The sequence below is a fragment of the Haliotis rufescens genome, unplaced genomic scaffold, assembly GCF_023055435.1.
Source record: "Haliotis rufescens isolate VD_foot unplaced genomic scaffold, xgHalRufe1.0.p SCAF_6, whole genome shotgun sequence".
Classification (NCBI taxonomy): domain Eukaryota; kingdom Metazoa; phylum Mollusca; class Gastropoda; order Lepetellida; family Haliotidae; genus Haliotis; species Haliotis rufescens.
Genome location: NW_025964334.1, coordinates 43,605,567 through 43,628,828, shown reverse-complemented (window position 1 = coordinate 43,628,828; position 23,262 = coordinate 43,605,567). Strand labels below are relative to the sequence as shown.

Genomic DNA, 23,262 nt, shown 5'->3' with positions numbered 1-23,262 from the left:
GTAAGTTATTATAGTAACCAGTGGTTGTACGTTATTTTGTCACCAGTGGCTGTACGTTATTATAGTCACCAGTGGCTGTACGTTATTATAGTCACCAGTGGCAATATGTTATTATAGTCACCAGTGGCTGTTCGTTATTATATATTATAGTCACCAGTGGCTGTACATTGTTATAGTCACCAGTGGTTGTATGTTATTATAGTCACCATAGTCACTGTACAGGTGATAGTGATGTGATGCAACTGTACAGGTGATAGTGATGTGATGCTACTGTACAGGTGATGATGTGATGCCACTGTACAGGTGATGTGTGATGCTACTGTTCAGGTGATAGTGATGTGATGATACTGTACAGGTGATAGTGATGTGATGCTACTGTGCAGGTGATGTGTGATGCTACTGTACAGGTGATGTGTGATGTGATGCTACTGTACAGGTGCTGATGTGATGCCACTGTACAGGTGATAGTCATGTGATGCTCCTGTACGGGTGATAGTCATGTGATGCTACTGTACGGGTGAAGATGTGATGCCACTGTACAGGTGATGATGTGATGCTACTGTACAGGTGATGATGTGATGTTACTGTACAGGTGATGATGTGATGCTACTGTACAGGTGATAGTGATGTGATGCTACTGTACAGGTGATAGTCATGTGATGCCACTGTACAGGTGATGATGTGATGCTACTGTACAGGTGATGATGTGATGCTACTGTACAGGTGATGTGTGATGCTACTGTACAGGTGATAGTGATGTGATGATACTGTACAGGTGATAGTGATGTGATGCTACTGTGCAGGTGATGTGTGATGCTACTGTACAGGTGATGTGTGATGTGATGCTACTGTACAGGTGATGATGTGATGCCACTGTACAGGTGATAGTCATGTGATGCTACTGTATGGGTGAAGATGTGATGCCACTGTACAGGTGATGATGTGATGCTACTGTACAGGTGATGATGTGATGCTACTGTACAGGTGATGTGATGCCACTGTACAGGTGATAGTGATGTGATGCTACTGTACGGGTGATAGTGATGTGATGCTACTGTACAGGTGATGATGTGATGGTACTGTACAGGTGATAGCGATGTGATGCTGCTGTACAGGTGATGATGTGATGCCACTGTACAGGTGATGTGTGATGTGATGCCACTGTACAGGTGATGTGTGATGTGATGCTAGTGTACAGGTGATGATGTGATGCCACTGTACAGGTGATGGTGATGCTACTGTACAGGTGATGATGTGATGCTACTGTACAGGTGATGTGTGATGTGATGCCACTGTACAGGTGATGATGTGATGCCACTGTACAGGTGATGTGTGATGCTACTGTACAGGTGATGATGTGATGCTGCTGTACAGGTGATGTGATGCCACTGTACAGGTGATGTGTGATGCTACTGTACAGGTGATGATGTGATGCTACTGTATAGGTGATGTCAATGCTTCTGGCTGTTTGTCTGTGTCTACATGTAGCTGTAATACTGCTGATCATATTTCACAATTGTGAAATTGTGAAAAAGTGACAGAAACATTAATCTTTCAGAGAATTTATTGATATTTTTCACACATTATGTACACAATTTACGTACACTTTCCACTTAGATAACAGTGTATGGAAGGACAACCAAATGGCATTGTTGCAGTAACAACCATGTATGACCAGTGATGGAATGACAGAACACAAAGTAAGGCACATCACATTTTGAATCGTTGCCATTTCACATAATTTCCAACAATACAGCAAAAACTAAATAAGTCATCGGACTTCTTTACAAGTTGGAAGATAAAATACATAACAAACACTTAACAATGTTGTCTTGGACTACGAGGAAACACAACAGTGTGTATGATTGCCTGCATGCAGTGTCTCCCTTGTAAAGAAAATAAATGGAAAAAAGAGCAAAAGGAACCAGGTTACAGTCACTATATAAGCACTATGGTTATATAACAATCAGACAACATGACCCACAACTGGGCACATGAATAATCACTCTGATAACTAGGTACAGTTGACTGGTGACCCCCCTGACTGACTGACTCCCGAGAAGCTACCTCCTAATCTTGGGGCAAGGTAGATGATGTGCTTGACAAAATATGTCTAAGATTGTTTGATATCTGAAAACAGTAACTGCAAACTAAATACTAGTAAACACAATAGGACACATTTGCAGAGGCTGAAAAAGGATTGACTCAAAATCATTCACAACTACAAACTCTACAAGGCCAAACAGATCAGTGAAGCAACGCTGAGCTAAGAGAGGCAGCGCTGAGGTCAGTCAAGCAATGCTGATATCAGAGAAGTAGCTGCAGTTAAGGTATTTTTGGCTGCCATCACCGAGCACAATGGCAGAAAAACAATCTTTACTGGTCCAGTTTCCAACTCATAAGTAAATATATTGCTGCAGGATCTAATATATGAATACTCATATTTGAAGCCAAGTGAATCATGTTGCATGTTTCATCAGATGAAGATACTGTACATGTTTATTGCTGAAGCATATACAGTGCAAAGCAGGTTTGGAACTGTGATGTAGTAGGAAAACACTATGGAACAGTCAAGTCAAAATCAAAATCGTTCATAGGGGTGTATCTCAGATGACAAGGTAGACACAATTTTATGGAAAACAACTTCTTTATTACTGTAAAAAGCGACATTTTGGTATAGATCCTTATACCGTTGTCAAGCAAGACAGTTTTAAAGAAGTTGTTATCCATAAAATTGTGTCTACTTAGAAGTTGAAGGATGACAAGGTAATGCCTATGAACCAATTTGGAGTAGCACAGAGATAGGAGTTACCGTAGCTAATGATAATGATAGTCAATCTAAACCATAAAACTAAAGCGTTAAAACTGGTATAATGCACGCATTAGTTAGAAAGGCCACTATTAATGCAAACACAAGCACCAAGAACAAGTGTCAGCTAATCTGCTCACTTAAGCTTCTATTTTAAGTTTCAAAGAGTTTTGAAGCCAATGCTTGAAGTATTTCTTTAAAAATCTCACACAAACACATATCAGGAATACAACAAATATTCAGTAAAATGACTCAACTATTTCAAGTAAAAAGGACGAAGGAAATGTTGAGCCTGACTTTATTAAGTCCATTCTTGAAGGGGACATCAACATACACTATACATCAACAACATGTAACAGTACGATAAATAGGTTTTCTTCATATACATAACATTTAAAATGTTTGTAAACAAAGTATAAACTTGACGGCCATGGATATCTATGTACAAACATTAACAACATATAACTGTTGCTCTTTAGGTGGATACATCCTAGGATCTTGTTTGCACCAGAATAAATAGGTAATGTAAATCATGAAATTAAAATGCGAGCATGAAATTAATGTGAAAAAAGCGAGTGGTCGTTGCTCGAATTCATAAAGTGACACATTTTTATCGGGACATATTGGAGTATATTGTCATGTCAAGTTCACTGCACATGGTCAGAAACGATGACATACATAACAGAGCTTACAATAACCAATGTCACTGAGCACTAGAATTAGATAGGGCTTCTCATCAAGTTCTGTGTCAAGTGTCGTCACTTCCTTTACGAAAGTTGATCAAGCAGCTAAGAAGTTGCCAACCATGTATGACGAGGTCTCTTTCCATTGTAATCTTGTCAAATAATCTTATAATTACAAGCAAAACACTGCTTCCTCACATTATGAAAATGTCCAGTACAGCAACAGCAGTCATGGTGAATACACAACACTGCTCATTAACACGTAAAAACACTTGAAACCTGTAAATCTTTGACAGTGACCTGACCTATCTCATTGGAATATGATTTATTTGTATTGGAATTTTGTGCTTTTCATTTGTGACCACACATGAGTCAGTCAAGTTTGTGGAAGTTATCTACTTGAACTATTATTTTCCCATACCGTATCATGGATTACTGTCTTCTACAATTTATAGTTCAAAGGCATGGCTACCCCACATTAATTTCACGACACATTTAAGGCCAGGGGTCGACACTCACATTAATTTAGTGATGGAATAATGTTATGATTTACAGGATATAGGTTAATTGTGACAATACTGTCAAGGAACATGAACACATTCGGCTTGTTGGTTTTATAGTTTATATTGTACATTGTAGGATTCATGATTCACACCTGAAGTCTCAATCAGCATGGCTTCTCTTCAATGGCAGTAAACTATCCCCCATCAGGTGAGTACACCCCTTGCACTACTATCCCCCAGCAGGTGAATACGCCCCTTGCACTACTGTCCCCCATCAGGTGAATACGCCCCTTGCACTACTGTCCCCCATCAGGTGAGTACACCCCTTGCACTACTGTCCCCCATCAGGTGAATACACCCCTAGCACTACTGTCCCCCATCAGGTGAATACACCCCTTGCACTACTGTTCCCCATCAGGTGAATACGCCCCTTGCACTACTGTCCCCCATCAGGTGAAAACGCCCCTGGCACTACTGTCCCCCATCAGGTGAATACGCCCCTGGCACTACTGTCCCCCATCAGGTGAATACGCCCCTTGCACTACTGTCCCCCATCAGGTGAATATGCCCCTTGCACTACTGTTCCCCATCAGGTGAAAACGCCCCTAGCACTACTGTTCCCCAGCAGGTGAATACGCCCCTTGCACTACTGTCCCCCATCAGGTGAATACGCCCCTTGCACTTCTGTCCCCCATCAGGTGAATACGCCCCTTGCACTACTGTCCCCCATCAGGTGAATACGCCCCTTGCACTACAGAACCACACACCCACTCCGAAGTCTTTCCCCCTGAACAAGTCCGTGTTTCCCTTAATGATTGATAAACACCATCAGGTGAGATTCAGTTGATATTCCCCAGCAAAACAACATCCAAACATGGCATTCCCCATAGCATATTATCATTGAAATATGAAATATTGGTATTTTGAGTGAACTAACTTAGATCATAAGTATAGCAGAATTCATTTTTTGGTAAGTTTGTCACTTTAATAAAAGGGACATATATGCAATAAAAAATCCTATGAGAGGCCACCTTCAGACTGTTGACCATATAGACTACATTTATATCCTGACAAATGTACTGCAAGCACTACATCTAGAGGTCTGTGATGCACATGCATTTCATCCAAACATCAAATTTAGCAGCACTTTAAGTAACTCATGACAGTACGTTATCAGGATATACTTATATACAGTTACTGCCAAAGTTTCAACCAGCATTCTTTTTGGAGGAAGTACATTTTTATCCCCATAATTCCTTGTTTATGGCAAGCATGGTCCATCATGCAACAATCATTCACTGCCTGCTAAAACAAACAAGGAACAGTGGCTCACAAGGAAAACATTATGTTTGCCGTAGAAATGACATTTCAGGACAAGTGTCCATAACTAAAATATAAATGTTAGTCATGCATGAAATGCTTATCTATTTAAAAAGAACGATCATCTTACCACATTTTGTTTTCCAAATTACAAATTACAGCCAAACACCATCAACCAAATAAATAAAAAATATATATAATTTTATTTGCCTATCCACTCCATTGTTATTTTGGTCTCTTGCCACTGAAACTTTATGTCAAGAAAAACAAACTGTTTTTGATCAAAGACATATACAACCTACGTTATACTTGCATTTTGTTTGTTACGTTTTCCCATCTAAACTGATAGACAAAGCACAGTATCATGCTATAGGATATACAGATATTAAAATATACATTATATTTTCATTTGAATTACCCAAGCAAATTTATATGCAAACAGTTGTCCATAAATATAAGGTTAACGATAAAAGACTGGTGTAAAGACCTACATGGTGAACTTACACCAGCACACTGCAGCAAGACTGGTGTAAAGACCTACATGGTGAACTTACACCAACACACTGCAGCAAGACTGGTGTAAAGACCTACATGGTGAACTTACACCAACACACTGCAGCAAGACTGGTGTAAAGACCTACATGGTGAACTTACACCAACACACTGCAGCAAGACTGGTGTAAAGACCTACATGGTGAACTTACACCAACACACTGCAGCAAGACTGGTGTAAAGACCTACATGGTGAACTTACACCAACACACTGCAGCAAGACTGGTGTAAAGACCTACATGGTGAACTTACACCAGCACACTGCAGCAAGACTGGTGTAAAGACCTACATGGTGAACTTACACCAACACACTGCAGCAAGACTGGTGTAAAGACCTACATGGTGAACTTACACCAACACACTGCAGCAAGACTGGTGTAAAGACCTACATGGTGAACTTACACCAACACACTGCAGCAAGACTGGTGTAAAGACCTACATGGTGAACTTACACCAGCACACTGCAGCAAGACTGTTGTAAAGACCTACATGGTGAACTTACACCAACACACTGCAGCAAGACTGGTGTAAAGACCTACATGGTGAACTTACACCAACACACTGCAGCAAGACTGGTGTAAAGACCTACATGGTGAACTTACACCAACACACTGCAGCAAGACTGGTGTAAAGACCTACATGGTGAACTTACACCAACACACTACCATGTTCAAATTTATGGCAGGTCCTGGGGTCTAAATCTAAATTGTTAGGGTTATGACAAAGACCCTTGACTTCATGCTTGATTTCGAACACAGAAGTGAAGCCGGTAGGGGAAAACACAGGCACATTAAATAAATAGAGAACATAGATCCACTGGAACAATATATACATTCAAACTTTGAATATAAATGGCTAATATTGCAGTTCAGCATTGATGTTATTATCTCCACAAACGTATTGGCAGTGTTTCAAATGATAAATGCAATAAAACGGCAGTAAAATGGTGAAATATGTTTCAAAATGTATGTCACGAGATCAAAACGAAATACTTCAAGGAATTAAATGGCATAACAGTGTGGCCATCAAGTCAGGTCTGAGCAACAGACAGTGTGCGATTTGGTGTGGTTAGACTGAGCAGCGTTGCGGTCAGTGTTCCTGGCGATGGTGACCGCAGCCCAGCAACTGGACTAGAGGTGTACACACACGTCCCATGGAAGGTGGCTCCGGGCAGACCAGCAAACACTGCAACACAACACATGGCTAGAAAACAATCAACTCTTTACTTCATCCGCATATAACAAGTACACAATGAGAAAAGGTTATCTTATTAACAACTGCATGTGGTTCAAGCAGAATACAGCTTTAGTTTGTAGGACTTAAGCCTGCTTTTCCAGTTATCCCTTCATGTATAATTTTATATTTTCACTATTCTCATTCTTTGACACAGTCAGCATCTAGTTTTTTTCAGGAAACCCATTTAATGTACAATAATGATAGCAATATATCAAACCTGAAAAATAAATTTAGTGCAATAAAACAAGTCATTTGGAAAACAGCAACCTAAATTCATGTTTCACTTTACAACCCATTGTCTGATTGTCAGAATATTTTATCATAAACATCCGATATGGTGATCTCAGCATTTTTAATTCTTCCCCTAACTAATCTGTATAAAGTAGCAAGTGTTGTCGGTCATGATCGGTGTCAATAAAAAAAATTACCCCGCTACCTAGGCTGATCCTAGGACAAGGCGCTACCTGAACTGCTGGAGGAGCCTGACGATGCCACAGGTGACCCCACAGTTGCCATAGCAACATGGGGGCTCATGTCAATGTTGAGGTCATTTGCAAGATCATCATCCCATAGTCCATGCTGCAACACAAAAACCACATCTGACTCACGATACACATCTGACTCACGATACACATCTGACTCAGGATACACGTCTGACTAAGGATACATGTGACTCACAATACACATCTGACTCAGGATACACATCTGACTCAGGATACATCTGACTAAGGATACATGTGACTCACGATACACATCTGACTCAGGATACACGTCTGACTAAGGATACATGTGTCTCACGATACACATCTGACTCAGGATACACGTCTGACTAAGGATACATGTGACTCACGATACACATCTGACTCAGGATACATGTCTGACTAAGGATACATGTGACTCACGATACACATCTGACTCAGGATACACGTCTGACTAAGGATACATGTGACTCACGATACACATCTGACTCAGGATACATGTCTGACTAAGGATACATGTGACTCAGGATACACGTCTGACTCAGGATACACGTCTGACTAAGGATACACGTCTGACTAAGGATACACGTCTGACTCAGGATACACGTCTGACTTAGGATACACGTCTGACTCAGGATACACGTCTGACTAAGGATACACGTCTGACTTAACGGTGGCTAGTATGTTAAAAGATTACAAATCTTGTGATGGGAAGTCAAAGGCTGTCTCTCCCATTCATGAATATGGAGATAAGCAAGCTAAGGTTCAATTGAAAGTCATCTGTCTTCCCAGATTGACCTGCATTGGGCACAAAAATATCGAATAACATCTGAACAAGCACACTGACATGGTTTGCTGAGAGTAAGGATCACCAAGTATTTTGTCACTCCCTATTTTGAAAATGACCACCACCCCTTCCCCAGAAAAGGATCATGCTTGTCTTTAGCATGTTCCTAGGACAGTTCCTCTAGAACTAGCAAGAGTCCTGATTACCTGCATGGCAAGGTCAGACAGTGAGGGGTCGAGGGTGAAGTTGGAGTCAAGGACGTTGAGATCACGAAGTTCTGATGCAAACAGATCATCAGGTTTGGCTGGTGTGTGTGAGTTGGCAGTGAGGTCTGACGGGGCGCAGGGAGCTGCTGGTGCAGCCGCTGGTGTGGTTGGCTCCATGTGGAGTCCAGCTTCACCACGCTCAATCTTCTCCAGCCTCTCTATGACACACAACAAGAATACACATTAACTATTAAGTATTATTGTGGACATCTGCAACACCTGGTGGAAATGGACACAGGATTTGTTATTTTCCAGCTGAACACCCACATAAACACAGGTTGATTGTTGATCATCAGTGTCGACTCACCTGGGTAGGCCATGCTGCTGTGTAAAGCGACTGGGTCTTTCTTGCTTCCTTTGGCTATCTCTTCCTCCATCTTGTCTTTCTTGGCAGGATTGAGGGCCCACAGACACCCCTTCTTGGCATTGCTGCTCAATTTAGGGTTGTCCACTTTCTCAAAACACTTGTTCAGAGACAGATTGTGTCGTACCGAATTCTGAAAATTATGAAGAACACCACTTTAAGGTTTTAAGTATATTGCAAAATAATAATGTTAACCAAATTCGATGTATCAAACTTATTTATTAAATACAAAAGTATTCTCAGAGCTTTGCTACTCTAACCAAGCACTTATTACATAATCAAAGGATTTTTTTGTATGAAAGCGAATCCTAAAGTTGATGCTTGACATGTTGTTTCCTTCACCCAATCACAAACATCTTGACAATCTCAAAAACTACTCCTACAATACACACCTTCCTCCCACCTCAACAACTGGTCCCATAACATACACCTTCCTCCCACCTCAACAACTAGTCCTACAATACACCCCACCTCCCACCTCAACAACTAGTCCTACAATACACACCTTCCTCCCACCTCAACAACTAGTCCTACAATACACACCACCTCCCACCTCAACAACTAGTCCTACAATACACACCACCTCCCACCTCAACAACTAGTCCTACAATACACACCACCTCCCACTTCAACAACTAGTCCTACAATACACACCACCTCCCACCTCAACAACTAGTCCCATAACATACACCTTCCTCCCACCTCAACAACTAGTCCTACAATACACACCTTCCTCCCACCTCAACAACTAGTCCTACAATACACCCCACCTCCCACCTCAACAACTAGTCCTACAATACACACCACCTCCCACCTCAACAACTAGTCCTACAATACACACCTTCCTCCCACCTCAACAACTAGTCCTACAATACACACCACCTCCCACCTCAACAACTAGTCCTACAATACACCCCACCTCCCACCTCAACAACTAGTCCTACAATACACACCACCTCCCACCTCAACAACTAGTCCCATAACATACACCTTCCTCCCACCTCAACAACTAGTCCTACAATACACACCACCTCCCACCTCAACAACTAGTCCTACAATACACACCTTCCTCCCACCTCAACAACTAGTCCTACAATACACCCCACCTCCCACCTCAACAACTAGTCCTACAATACACACCACCTCCCACCTCAACAACTAGTCCTACAATACACACCTTCCTTCCACCTCAACAACTAGTCCTACAATACACACCACCTCCCACCTCAACAACTAGTCCTCCAATACACACCTTCCTCCCACCTCAACAACTAGTCCTACAATACACACCACCTCCCACCTCAACAACTAGTCCTACAATACACACCACCTCCCACCTCAACAACTAGTCCTACAATACACACCACCTCCCACCTCAACAACTAGTCCTACAATACACACCTTCCTCCCACCTCAACAACTAGTCCTACAATACACACCACCTCCCACCTCAACAACTAGTCCTACAATACACACCTTCCTCTCACCTCAACAACTAGTCCTACAATACACACCTTCCTCCAAGTTTGCAGGGACTAGATGAATAGTGTTTTTAAATAGTTAACTTAAATACCCACATGTGTAAAAACTAGTGGGTAACAGAAATTTGAATACCCAGATAGAATTACTGATACCCAATGATTTTAAAATGCATGGATAAAATACCCACAACACCAAAAGCTTATCTGGAGCTCTGCAACAATTTCATATCGATAATTGTTAATATTTCTTCCCATCAATGATGATTCAGATTATCAATCTTTTTAACTAATTTTAGCTAGCCCTACCCACAGCTTTATCCTATTATCATCACTAATTACAATTATAGAATACAGACTTTCAACTAACCTCATCATCTAGGTGAATAACGACACTGATGCAAATTACATACCTTCCAACCATCAGGAGCAGTCTTGAAATATGGAAAGTTTTCCCTGAAAATGAAATTATTAAGAAACAACTTTAATTAATATCATGTGTTCAGTTTACTTACTATATGCTAACTCTTATCTGATTTAACTGTAGGATTATATTTATCACATAATGGGTAGGTAGTTTGGCAGAAGAAAGACATTAGCAAAAAGATAAAGATGGTATCCATAGTTTCCAAAACTACTGATACCCAATCATTAATCCACTTGTGTGTGTGTGGGGGGGGGGGGGGGGGGGGCTGAAAAAAAGTTTTTAAAAATATAATTATGCTTCATACTGTTGAAAAAAATATGAAACTGTCTGCCTGCCACAAAAATTACATTGTTGTAAGGTGTATTTCTTTTAAAAAATCTTCAGACCGATTGTTTAATTATGGAAAACATTTCTCCAGACGAAATCATATCAAATTGTCGGTCCCTTTCTGTAACTGCTGAGAAACTAACATCTCATGTGAGAATATTTACACAATGGACAATGTCACATGATGCATTCATGCACTGATTTTTTCCAAGCATTTACAGTCTTGCAGATAATGGACAATGCAATTTACAAACTGAGAAAGTTGAAAGATGATATTGGATGAATCTCGCCTTCTTGTCTTTTTATATCAAGTATATCAAAAATTGTCGATAAGAGTTTTCAACTTTTATTGACTGTAGACTTGTGTTGATATTTTGGTTATCAAAAGACACTTGAGTAAGATTCTCTATGAAGTTTCTTTTACCTGAAAATGAGAGATACCGAAAGCCAAATTTCTCAATTTAGTTTCCCTGTGATAATTATTTGAAAAATTAAGCAGTCTCTTTCAGTGCTTATCAATGATTATATTTTGAAAAATAGTCACAAGGCTCTTTTGCTCGCATGACTTATGAAGGAATACCTTTATGACACTACATTCTTATTTTGGTGCAAACATCAATAGTGACTGTCAGTGAGTTAAAGAAAACAAAAGCATTTTGCAATGATGTAGAGTGCTAATACTGATTCCTTCTTCTTGTCATTACATTCACACAAGGCCCCTGTAGTTCTTAACAATGGGATTTTCAAACTTTTTGCAAAATCTGACCAAATACAATTTAATGATTGACCATGGTCTAACTTTCCAACATCTGTAGCTATCTGGTGTTATCAGCTTTATCATGTGGCAGGAGGGTCCTTGTATAAATAGGTATCAATTAACCCTGTCAGCTCCAAGAACGTCACTCCTTAATTGTGATAAGTGCTGGTCCACTGCTGGATTTTTATTACCATAAGAGGAAAGTTTGATGTGGATAAGCTACATCTTAAAAACAAAAAAATAATAATTCTTCATTGTAAATTTAATACTCAAATTGTTATATAGATAACATTGTCCCTTGACCCCCTTATTAATCCAAAATATGTACTTCTCTCATGATGTCCATGTATATCATATGGATGTATCTATATAGGCTTAGTGTTCTATAATGCCTATTTTGAAACAAATAATATGCAAGATTTCTTTAACAGCTGAATATCTTAATCTCTATCCAACCTCCATTCGACTCCCTTACACAAAACCAGTGCTAGACTGATTCAGCATTCCAAGAGACAATTTGATGACAAGCTGAAGAGATACTAGAGACAGTCAGTAGAAAGGGAAAAGTAACCTTATCTGTTGTGCATGACACTTGTGGTTGGGCTTTAACATTGATTTGAACAAAATAAGTTTCTTCATATAAAAAAAGGAAGCTGTATGACAAATATCATGTTCTGACTTAAAACAAACTGCATTTCTATCCCGTCCCTTCTATGGGCTGGCATAGTAAAGAGTTTCCCCAAAAACATATAAGGTTAGGCACTGTCAGTGTCCATGGTGTCTCCGGTCCAAAATAAATGCTGGACAGATGAGTTGCAAGAAATAAAACAGAAGTCATAAGAAAATTAAGATATTGATCATGTTGATTATCCTGACATTTTGACATGTTTGAGACTTTGAGTTACCAAAATATCCCTCCAATCATGACAATAACATTAATACCATCAACATTATATTATGATCAAATAGAATGAACTCTATAAGATTTGGATGTTTCAATTAATTGTTTTGGCAACAATACTTGCACCAATTGTCCGACCATATCCAGGTAGATCTACCGGCTGTAGGTCTCAAGAGATAGTACAAAATGTCTGATTGGGAAACATTTGACCGTACTCCTGTCAAAATGTATTTAGATACACAAGTGTCCATAACTAAAATATAAATGTTAGTCATGCATGAAATGCTTATCTATTTAAAAAGAACGATCATCTTACCACATTTTGTTTTCCAAATTACAAATTACAGCCAAACACCATCAACCAAATAAATAAAAAATATATATAATTTTATTTGCCTATCCACTCCATTGTTATTTTGGTCTCTTGCCACTGAAACTTTATGTCAAGAAAAACAAACTGTTTTTGATCAAAGACATATACAACCTACGTTATACTTGCATTTTGTTTGTTACGTTTTCCCATCTAAACTGATAGACAAAGCACAGTATCATGCTATAGGATATACAGATATTAAAATATACATTATACATGTATAAACCAATCTGAAGCTGACTGAAGTTTTATCTTTATGCAAACATAAGAAGTCAGAAGGAATGTGTGTATAGTCAGAAAGAAATCTGAACATTTGTCACTTAAAAGCGTAACCATAGAGTTCTAGTTAATTTTTGCCATTAAACAATATAAATTTGTGACTAACCACCGGTCCGGGTAGTTCTGTGGGTAGCCGGGTCCTACTCAGTACCGACCCCTGTACCCGTCCCAGCCATAATATCATCATTTAACCTAAGCCCAACCTGTTGCCATGGAAATGCAAAATTGATTTGTTTTAATTTCTTAAAAACAAAAAGGCACCAGTTCAGTGCATGCCTGATGTGTATACATATAGGAAGTTTCATGAAGAAATATTGAACAGTTGAGTTATCCACCCGAAACCAAACATGATGGACAGACAGATACTTTGTTTGGGTGGGTATTCCCAATTACCAAACATAAAAATACATATCTACCAATTACCAAAAAGCATACACTTTAACAGAACTTCTCTAGCATAGTCATCATAGTTGTCTGGTTTTAGTATGTTCAAATATTTTTTTTTTTTAAATATACCTGCACAGATCAAACTTTGAATATTATATATATATGTAGGCCTAGATCTATTGAAATTCCCAACATAAATAAAAGAATTTACTGGTCAGCTAACATGTTGTTCTTTTATCAGCTGGTTATGAATCAACAACAATATGTATCAGGCGCTCCTTTGTTTATATGATTTCCACAAAGCTGAGATATGTAAGAACTCATGTAACTTAATTATGTCAGTATATAAGTGTTAGATAATACGATATGTAATAGACGAAATCACTTGTTACATAAAAACTACATAAAAACTGCATTGTTTGACCTTGATACTTACGTCATGAAGTTGTAGATTTCACTGACAGGTAAACTGCCATTCTGACTGTTTTTCAAAGCCAGGGCTATCAGACAACTGTATGAATAGACAGGTTTTGGGAAGATTTTCTCTGTCGGTTTATTATTGTCCGTGTCTTTCTTAGTATGTGCATGGGTAGATATACTGACGCTTTGTCCAGGTGCTGGTGGCAAGTTAACTGTTATGTGTGATCGGGGACGGATTCCGTTCTGTAGGTGGCCCACCAATACAGGCGAGCTTTCTGAAGGAGACAGTACATTTTTGTTTTGATTTGAAACTGCAAAACCACTTTGTGTAGTAAACACAGTATTCTGTGATCCTAAGGAATCAAGGGATAGGGTGGTTGTTGGGGTACTCGTCACGATCACACTCACATTGTTCAGATTTTCAGTCAACATAGCATCACGTACTGTTTGCGTATGAGCTGGTGGCTGCAGGTGCACTGGAATGGCAGTTTGTGGATTTACAAGAAGATTCGGATCGGTATTTTCAGTTTCTGACAGTTGATGTAGCTGTGCAAGTGCCGCACTTTGGAGGCCTTGAATCCAGTCAAATTCCCCGAATGCTCCCGTAGCTGAAACACCAGTGTCCATTGCATCGAGATCAGGAAGTACTGAGACTGTGTCTAACTTTGGATCCAAGCCACAATCCTGCCTGTCGGAATTCAGAAACAAACTATCCAGATCATTTCTATCATCCATCATGTCCATTACTGACAAATGGTCTGGATCATTGTGATTATATATATCCATTTTCAGTAATTCACAGAGAAGCATGTAAGAGAGATGTGGCTGGACTGGAGAGCTGCAGTGTTTTGATAAATCCGATCCTCTCTTACTGGTTTTCCACACATAAGAATTTTCCATACAAGTTGAATGAAAGGTCTCACAAACGGCAAATTTCGTTATTGTAGTATATCAAGTCCTGTTACGTCAATGTTGGATTCAGGTAATCACAGTAGATGCCCATTTGCCAAGTACATGAGACGCAGTAGTAAAGTTTCCAGTTGTAGTAAAGTAGTAAAATTCTGTTGGTCAATCTGGGGGACAAAGAAACGTACTACGTTCAAAATACCGCGCGCTGATTGGATGTCGATTGTCACGAGGTTTGAATTAAGCATCACTGGTTGGTTGTTGTCAAGGCGACATGCCATAACAGGTCCCGTTTTTCTCAGATCGAGCAGGTGCCCGTGCGTGTTTGTACACCGTCCTTATCGTGACAGAGCGAATCAATCTTTTAATACACCGAGTTATTATTGGTAATGACGAAGAATAGCTGTTCCGATATTCGAGTTATTAAGGTTTAAAGAACAGAAACCTAATATTTATACACACACGTTTTGAGAAAGGAATATAGATCTAATATATGGTAATTAATATGGTTATTATACTTACTAATATACTAATTTAATGTAACCAGACATGGACGAATGTCTGCTGCAGTGGTTATAATTACTGTCATTAATGCATTTTCAAATGCAGGATATTTCACAGATTGTTCGTGATGCTTTTTTTCAACAAAATAATCAATACGTATCACACCTCTTTGGACAGTATCTCGGTTACATCACACACACATACACACACATACACACACACACACACGTAGACGTTTAACTACTTTACTGTGAAATACACCATCAGACAAGTATCTCTAAAAAAAAGAATTAAATTCAGTTCTTAACTGTAATATCATGTTCTTATTTTATTATCATTTGCTTATGTGTTAAAAACACCACCCCCACCCCACCCCCACCCCCACCCACCCCATGGGCTGAAGATTGGCCCAAAAGGCTTTGTAAAGATTTTATGATTGAATACATTTAAAATGTAAACAGATTCAAAATTTGAAATTGAAATACTCAAAATGATTATATCCATTTTCAGTAATCATAAGCTTTATATGATCACAGTTATTTTGCCTTTGCGTTTATAACAGATACATGTATCAATTACAAATTATTTCCCCCCAGATTTCTTCATCCTTTATTCACTATCGGTCAAACCCCTGTACCTTTAACGAAGGACAGGTATTGTTTTTTTAAACTATATTCGAGCTATAAAGTCTATTTAGAATGCCCGTAGCTATCGTTAAATGACATAAGTTGAACAATATGTATTGAGACAATATCGGTACGCATGACATAACAATGCCAGACCATTTTTATATTTCATTTTGACTTTTACACATAAATAGTTTTCATGGCAAAATGGGAGCTTTCATTCACTGTAAATAGTTAATTTCTGCTACATTCACCATTTCTGTGAAACTATCAACTGCCCCTTGATATATTTTTTATTGCATTTTAAGTTCAATTACAACAATTACAATTATCTATTAACTGTAAAAAAATAGAATAACACATGTACGGGTTTTCTCTGACAACAAACAGATGAACACCAAAGTACTGAACGGAAGGGAATCAAGGGTGTTACTTTTTTATGCACGTGCATGTGCGCTTTATCAGGTTAAACGTTACATAAAATATATATACAGAATTAAAGGTTTCGCATGCCTGATTCCACGAACATTTTATGGGCACTTCAAAATGAAGAGGCCATGCTTATATTTGCTGTGTAATGTGGAAAATATGTTCTTACACAGTTCAAATGTAATTATGTTACTTATGTCCATATCTGCTATAATACATTGCAATTGTATACACTTTATCAGAAACAGCTTAGCCTTTATGATATAGAACGACTGGAGGAAATGAAACAAAAGAGAACTTAGTCTAATATGGTTAAATATTTATATGGAGAGTCTTATATTTTCTCCTCGACACCAATGAAGAAATTTATATGCTTTCGTTGCCAATACTATTGTAAGAAAATATATAGAATGTAAATAATATGTAGATCTATACAATATGTTTCATAAATAGATCCATACCGGAAATGGTTGGTTGGTTTGTTGTTTAACGCAGCACTCAGCAATATTCCTGCTACCGTATTCGACGTAATAAGCGCCCAGGTCGCTCTCAAAATTAGAAATAGGGGGCTCTTACTAGAATATTATTTTGGTGAAAAAAAACTGAGTTGAAAGATAAATATCGTTATTTATGCTGAAATATTTATGTACGACAGATATATTTTTCCATAATTCAATTACCCATAATTAAGGGTGCATATAGGCTAACACATGAGTGCTTATTATACGCGAATAAATACGTCTTGTGTACATTGATCAATCGGAAGGGGTGCTAATTGGGATTGTTATATCTTAGCAAACGTTACCGTGGGCGCTTATTACGTCGAGCATCAACTTTGCTGAAGACCTATTCTGTCCGGATCTTCACGGGTCATATACCGGAAATGACACACAGGGACAACAATTCTGACAACTTCAAAAACAATGATAAAAAGTGTTTAAATTCCCCATTTATAAAACATATAACATTGGTACATTTTACATGTTCACATAGGCCATGTACGTTTAACTAATAGACTCATATAGGCTATACATTTGACTACGTTCCATAATTGGTGTATTTGTATCTGTAGGATAGTTTCGTAACAAAGGGATTTCAGGCTAAAAGTTGGACATGGCCAGTCACAGCCAGACGTAATCCTGCTTGCTGAGAAAGGGGAGTCTGTAATAATATAAACTAGATCTACTATTTAGAAACCCGCTCCCTGTCGTGACCATCTTCATTCATGCAAGAAACGTCGGGCCAATCAACATTCTTCTAACAGAGACGAACCAATTGTATTGGCTCTTACTTCAGGTGCAAGGCTAGAGATCTTCCACCCATCGTACGGACATATTGGACTAGATTTCTTAGGACAGAGACCAGGTGACACATAATTTGTTACTCTATGATTGTTGATGTTAAAAATGTTGTGCTTGGTGAATTTGATGTCGAGAAGGTACTGTGTTTGCATGAATCTAATGGGCAGGGTGTGTTCGTCAGTTGTATTGCTCGTCATATTTAGCATTTTGACAGCCGTACCTCTCCAGTCTCTTCCTTCCATCTTGCCTCGGCCTGTCATGTCACCTCGTTTACCTTGTGTTGATAGATGTCCGACACTGCGCTTCTGCGAATAACAAGCCTCTTATTTTCTCTCAATAGTTAACTTTTCACTACTTATTCAACATTTAGAAAAGTCTAGCCGTTTCGGTCTACATGTTGATAATAAAATCACAACTTTATCGGGCTACTGTCTAAAAGTCATCCCAAGTTTGTGTGAAGATGACTTTAGCCTAGATCTAGCCTAGATCTAGCCTAGGCCTATATTAGGTCAAACCTGATATCAGTCTACTGAGGAATGTAAGCTGGTATGACAGAATGTGTATATATGTATCCAATTAATCGTTTATTGGCGCAAATATTTCCTTGTTTTCTTTTGGATGTTTGTTTGAAACCTTGTTCTTAACATTGTATAAAACAGTCTGAGACTAAACCAGCATGCACTGTCATACTGAGTGTGGGTAAGGAAGTAACTTAGGGTACTGGATGTAATCATTATCAATACGGCCAAATCTTCACATATTTGCTCAAGATGTAAATCATCATCATCATCATCATCATCATCATCTAAGTAAACAAGTGGCATTAAGAGACAAATAATAGCAAATACATATATATTGTCAGATCATAGGTTTTGGAAATCATTCGTTTTCAGACGGCCATGTTTGTCACAATTACTTGCGCTATAACCATGATAACAGGGTGTGTAGGATCAGGTGCAGGCTAAAATGGCACCTCAGCAATACTAACTGATTTCTCGAGCGAAAATGGCACCGCATTTGGCGAAAACAACTACTATATGTTAGGCGAAAACGGCTTTTCTAATTTTTACAACCATAACGATTTATGTGGTAGTATATATGATTTATTTACATGGTATTTGATGTATTTACAAGTTATTGGATGTATTTGATGTGTTAACATGGTATTTCCTGTTATTTGTGTTTCTAAGAGACGATGTGAGTTTAATTTCATTTATTTTACTTCATAGCATGTTATGTTTTCAAATAAAGTTGAGTTGTGCATAGGCCTAGTTGGAATAAAGTTGGAGTCGAGGCTAATGCCTAATGTAAACTTGTTTCAAAATTTCACAATTATTGGTGATTGGAAGTAACTAGATTTCTATGTAAGTTTAATTTCATATGTTTTACCAAGGTAAAAAGAATAAGGTGCCGTTTTCGCCGGGCTATAGTAGCCGTTTTCGCTTGAGGCGAGGTGCCGTTTCCGCCAGTCGGAGCCGTTTTCGTCCAGTAACCTTTTGCTGAGGTGCCGTTTTAGCTATAACCCGTAGCACCACAGACATTGTAAATACTCAAGTGATAGGTTGTTTTTAAGGGAAAGTTTTTAATGAATGTAGACAATGAGATGTTTTATAGATGTTCATGTGATTAGAGAGAAAACTATGAATGTTTCTTAAGTGTCCAAAAACCCATAACACAGGGTTTATTCAGCCAAGTTTTATTCTATCTTGACCATGTTACTCGTTCATAACATTGAAAACATGTCCTTTTCTTATGCATGTATAGCCCCAAGCAAGATATTTGTGTCCCAGTTTAAAAGTAGCCTTTGTTGATTTTTAGTGTGTTCCTGACAGTTAAGGAGAATCAGAAATGATATTGTACTAAAAGTTTTGTGATAAGGGCTTTCTGGACAGTATTTTTTTTTATACTTCCAAGATAGATTGCCGCAAAACATCAAATGTGCAGGTATATACATGTCTTATTTAAGTATGAAGAAGTACATCAAACGTTGATCGTTTAAATTTTAATTCATTTATTATGTTTAGATGATCGAAAGCAGGTGACACATTCAAAATAAAGATATATTTTTTATTTTTCTCTCGAATCTAACTTTTATTGTGGAAAGAGTCTAAACAATATTTGATAACATTCTAGGCCATGCAATTGCGCCATTGGTGAATTGAATTTTCAAATTGTGCACTTGGAAATTATGAATTGGCCACGATGGTGCACTGTGAATGGATAAATTCTAATCTAATAAAACAAATAAAGTATCCTGACACCAAAGTAACAGTCTGCAACTTTTGCCACTAGTCCAAAACCCAAGTCTCGTAAATTGTCTTCTGGGCAAGTAGAATCACATAGTACTGAGACTAAAATATGCTGAAAATAATACCGATATACATTTTTGGGCTAGTAAAATTTAAAGTTTTGGGCACAGACTACAACCTGAGTTTGTTTTGACTGTAACCTCAATAAACCTCCAAGTCATGCACTTACAATTACAAATACTGCATTATGTTAAACATGGTTAGAACATTAGTTTAACATGGCTCACCTGAATTCTCTGAAGAGATGCGATATGTTTTTTTTAAAGTGCATAACACTCGATAAATCTTTTTCTACTCATAGTGTAGAAATAGATTTATCGAGTGTTATGTGCTTTAAAAAACCACATCATATCCCTTCAGTGAATTCAGGTGAACAAACAGGTTTAACAAACTTGGTCAATTAAAATATGAAATTTGATTTAAAACATCACTAGACATGATGATTTACCATTTAAATTGTATTTCCTGTGTGTATTTTCTTGTTAACTTAGCCGGACATAGCAATCAGCTGAACACGTTTTCTTCCAATCTACCATGGATTCAGTTAAAAAGTAGCCAATGATACAACTTCAAGGAATTTTGATGCAATGGTCAGAAGAAATTGTATCTAAAGAAATATTTGTTTTATCAGGATAATAATATATTCCAATATCGTGTTACTTTCATTGCTGCTTTTACTATATATATTTAAAATGATAAGAACCATAAGCATAGCACTTTGGTACGGCTGATTGCTTTTGAAGGATATTTTTACGTGTGCAACAATTTGACTAGTCATCGAAGGGACATCTCGCGCAACATATATTTTTAATGCGAAAACATTATGTTGACATATAATAGTCAAAGTGCCACAAATATGACTTTTAACAAGTTAAAGTATGACATTTATGATATATGTATGCATTCTCTGGCAACTAAAGTTCTTTACTGTGTCAATAGCGGTACTCTGACCATGGTTGGTCTAAATAATGGTGAGTTGTGCTATCTACCGATCACTTCATACATGATTTCACCGAAATAATTGTAAACAATATTGAATTAAATTTTGAATTAAACTAATAAAACATATTACAAACAAACTCCTGATATACAATGAACCCGTCTTTATAACCAGATAGTATAATAATGGGATGAAATTGTCTACTTCAGTTTAGATTTGTTGACTGGTATTTCCAGTGATACATGCTCATGGTGAATAGCTGATAATGTATTTTGAGATGTGGGGGGGGGGAAACATTGTGTAAGTGTAACCGAGTTAGTGCAATATTGAAGGGCCAAATAGCAAGGGAACACTGTACTTAAGATTTGCGTTCTGTATCATGGCGTATTGATCATTAGGCCAGTGTGTGTTGTGTATTGTATTGTGGGTCAAATATCGTGATGCTTCGGAATATCGGTGTATCGCTTCACCCTTATTATTTATTGATTGGTCTTAACATAGACTCTATGTCACCAGTAAGAGCCAATTTCCATGACATTGGCAAAACATGGCTGGATGGCCATGATGGGCAAGTTGTCTTCTGTCAAATGGCAGGCAAGGATATCTCTTCAAAGAAATGAAAGGCTAAGGATGATCATGATGTAAGCTAAATGGCAGCTGATATTTTGAAAGCCAACCTGTCAAGTGAGGAACTGGAAACTTAAGTACCGGTCTGCACCTCATGTGTTCCCTGATTGGCACTTGGAAATGATATATCATGTATATTAGGAACTATGGCCCACAGTTAGGTGCACCTTTGAACACAAAATGAACTCTCTGGAAGTAGTTTTAATCTCAGCTTTAGGGGCTTGAAAGTAGGGATCAATAGGATACAAGTACATGCATCAATATAAAAGTTTCACACAGCGATAGATTTTTAATATTTTCACCAGTGTTTAAAATTAAGTTTGAAGTCATGGGATCCTTGTCATAACCACTTTGTTAAAACTTAAAGATCAAGGTGGGTTGCATAAATTCAAATATGATAGAAGACCTCAAGGTCCACAGGCCCTCTCTGATCTTCCAACACTGATCACACAGTAGTTACACAAAAATATCCAAACCATTGCAGTGATACTTCTGTACCTTGTTACAGCCTTGTCTGGAACATAATTTTATGTTTATGCTTTACTTAGTATGTCTAACCAATTAACTGGATGATCTGATCAGTGGAAATAAGAATAAAAATGATTATGTGAAGCACAATCTTTTTGTATTATATTTGGCATGAGTTTGTTTGGGTCATTAAAGTGCAAGTCTCATGGGTATATACAACTTTGCAGATTTGGATCGTCAGTGCAAAACATCATATTTAAAACATCAAAAGCAGCGTGTTAATAGGGTTTATTTAATTTTTTGTCCTGTCTTCCAATTTCAAAGGCTGCAATGAAAGTACAGCGGAGGTGGGGCCTTTATATACAGTGGATCCATATATGGTCTTGTTGGGGAAAATTACCTCCAAAATTACATGCTTGATTGCACAGCAAGCCGGCCCCTCTGTTCACATTCTTGCAGGCAAGCTTCTGTTCAGTCATGGTCCCTTGCACACATTCTCGGCAAAGCTAACCACTTGATTAATTATCAATAAATATCCGAGAAGGAACTTTAAGCAAATATCTCAAGAAAGTCCAGTGCTTATTGTACTCATCTCATTTATTTTGCAATGTAAAACTTTTCTTTGTTTAAAATATATAGCTGATCTGTGTATAAAACGATACTTACTTTGTTCCCTTTTGCGATATTGTGAGCACAAATCAATTTTAAATTTCCGATATATCTGACTCTGACAGTGACACTAGTTTACAATTTAACCATGGAATGTGATTGTTTCCCGGAAGATGAATTAGTGATTTCTGAGGA

General features: G+C 38.1%; 2 protein-coding genes across 4 annotated transcripts in view; one reads left to right on the top strand and one right to left on the bottom strand.

Moving 5' to 3' along the window:
- Positions 1–1,550: 1,550 nt before the first annotated feature.
- On the bottom strand, positions 1,551–15,716 carry LOC124114614 (forkhead box protein G1-like). 2 transcript variants are annotated; one of them, XM_048385654.1, is made up of 6 exons: positions 14,365–15,716; positions 10,891–10,933; positions 8,943–9,132; positions 8,576–8,793; positions 7,532–7,682; positions 1,551–7,052 (listed from the first exon to the last, which is right to left on the bottom strand). In XM_048385654.1, exons 1-5 carry the CDS (start codon positions 15,246–15,248, stop codon positions 7,551–7,553), a joined length of 1,467 nt encoding a protein of 488 aa, XP_048241611.1. In that variant the 5' UTR covers positions 15,249–15,716; the 3' UTR covers positions 1,551–7,052; positions 7,532–7,550. The 2 variants fall into 2 exon arrangements, with proteins under 2 accessions (XP_048241611.1, XP_048241610.1); XM_048385653.1 differs by having other exon boundaries at positions 7,568–7,682; positions 14,365–15,715.
- Positions 15,717–18,029: 2,313 nt separating this feature from the next.
- The window catches only part of LOC124114615 (protein kinase C and casein kinase substrate in neurons protein 1-like), a 66,197-nt gene continuing 60,964 nt past the window's right edge, over positions 18,030–23,262 (top strand). For both annotated transcript variants that reach the window (XM_046475288.2, XM_046475287.2), the window contains exon 1: positions 18,030–18,178. The gene's annotated coding sequence lies outside the window, so the exon portion shown is untranslated. The remainder of the gene's footprint in view (positions 18,179–23,262) is intronic.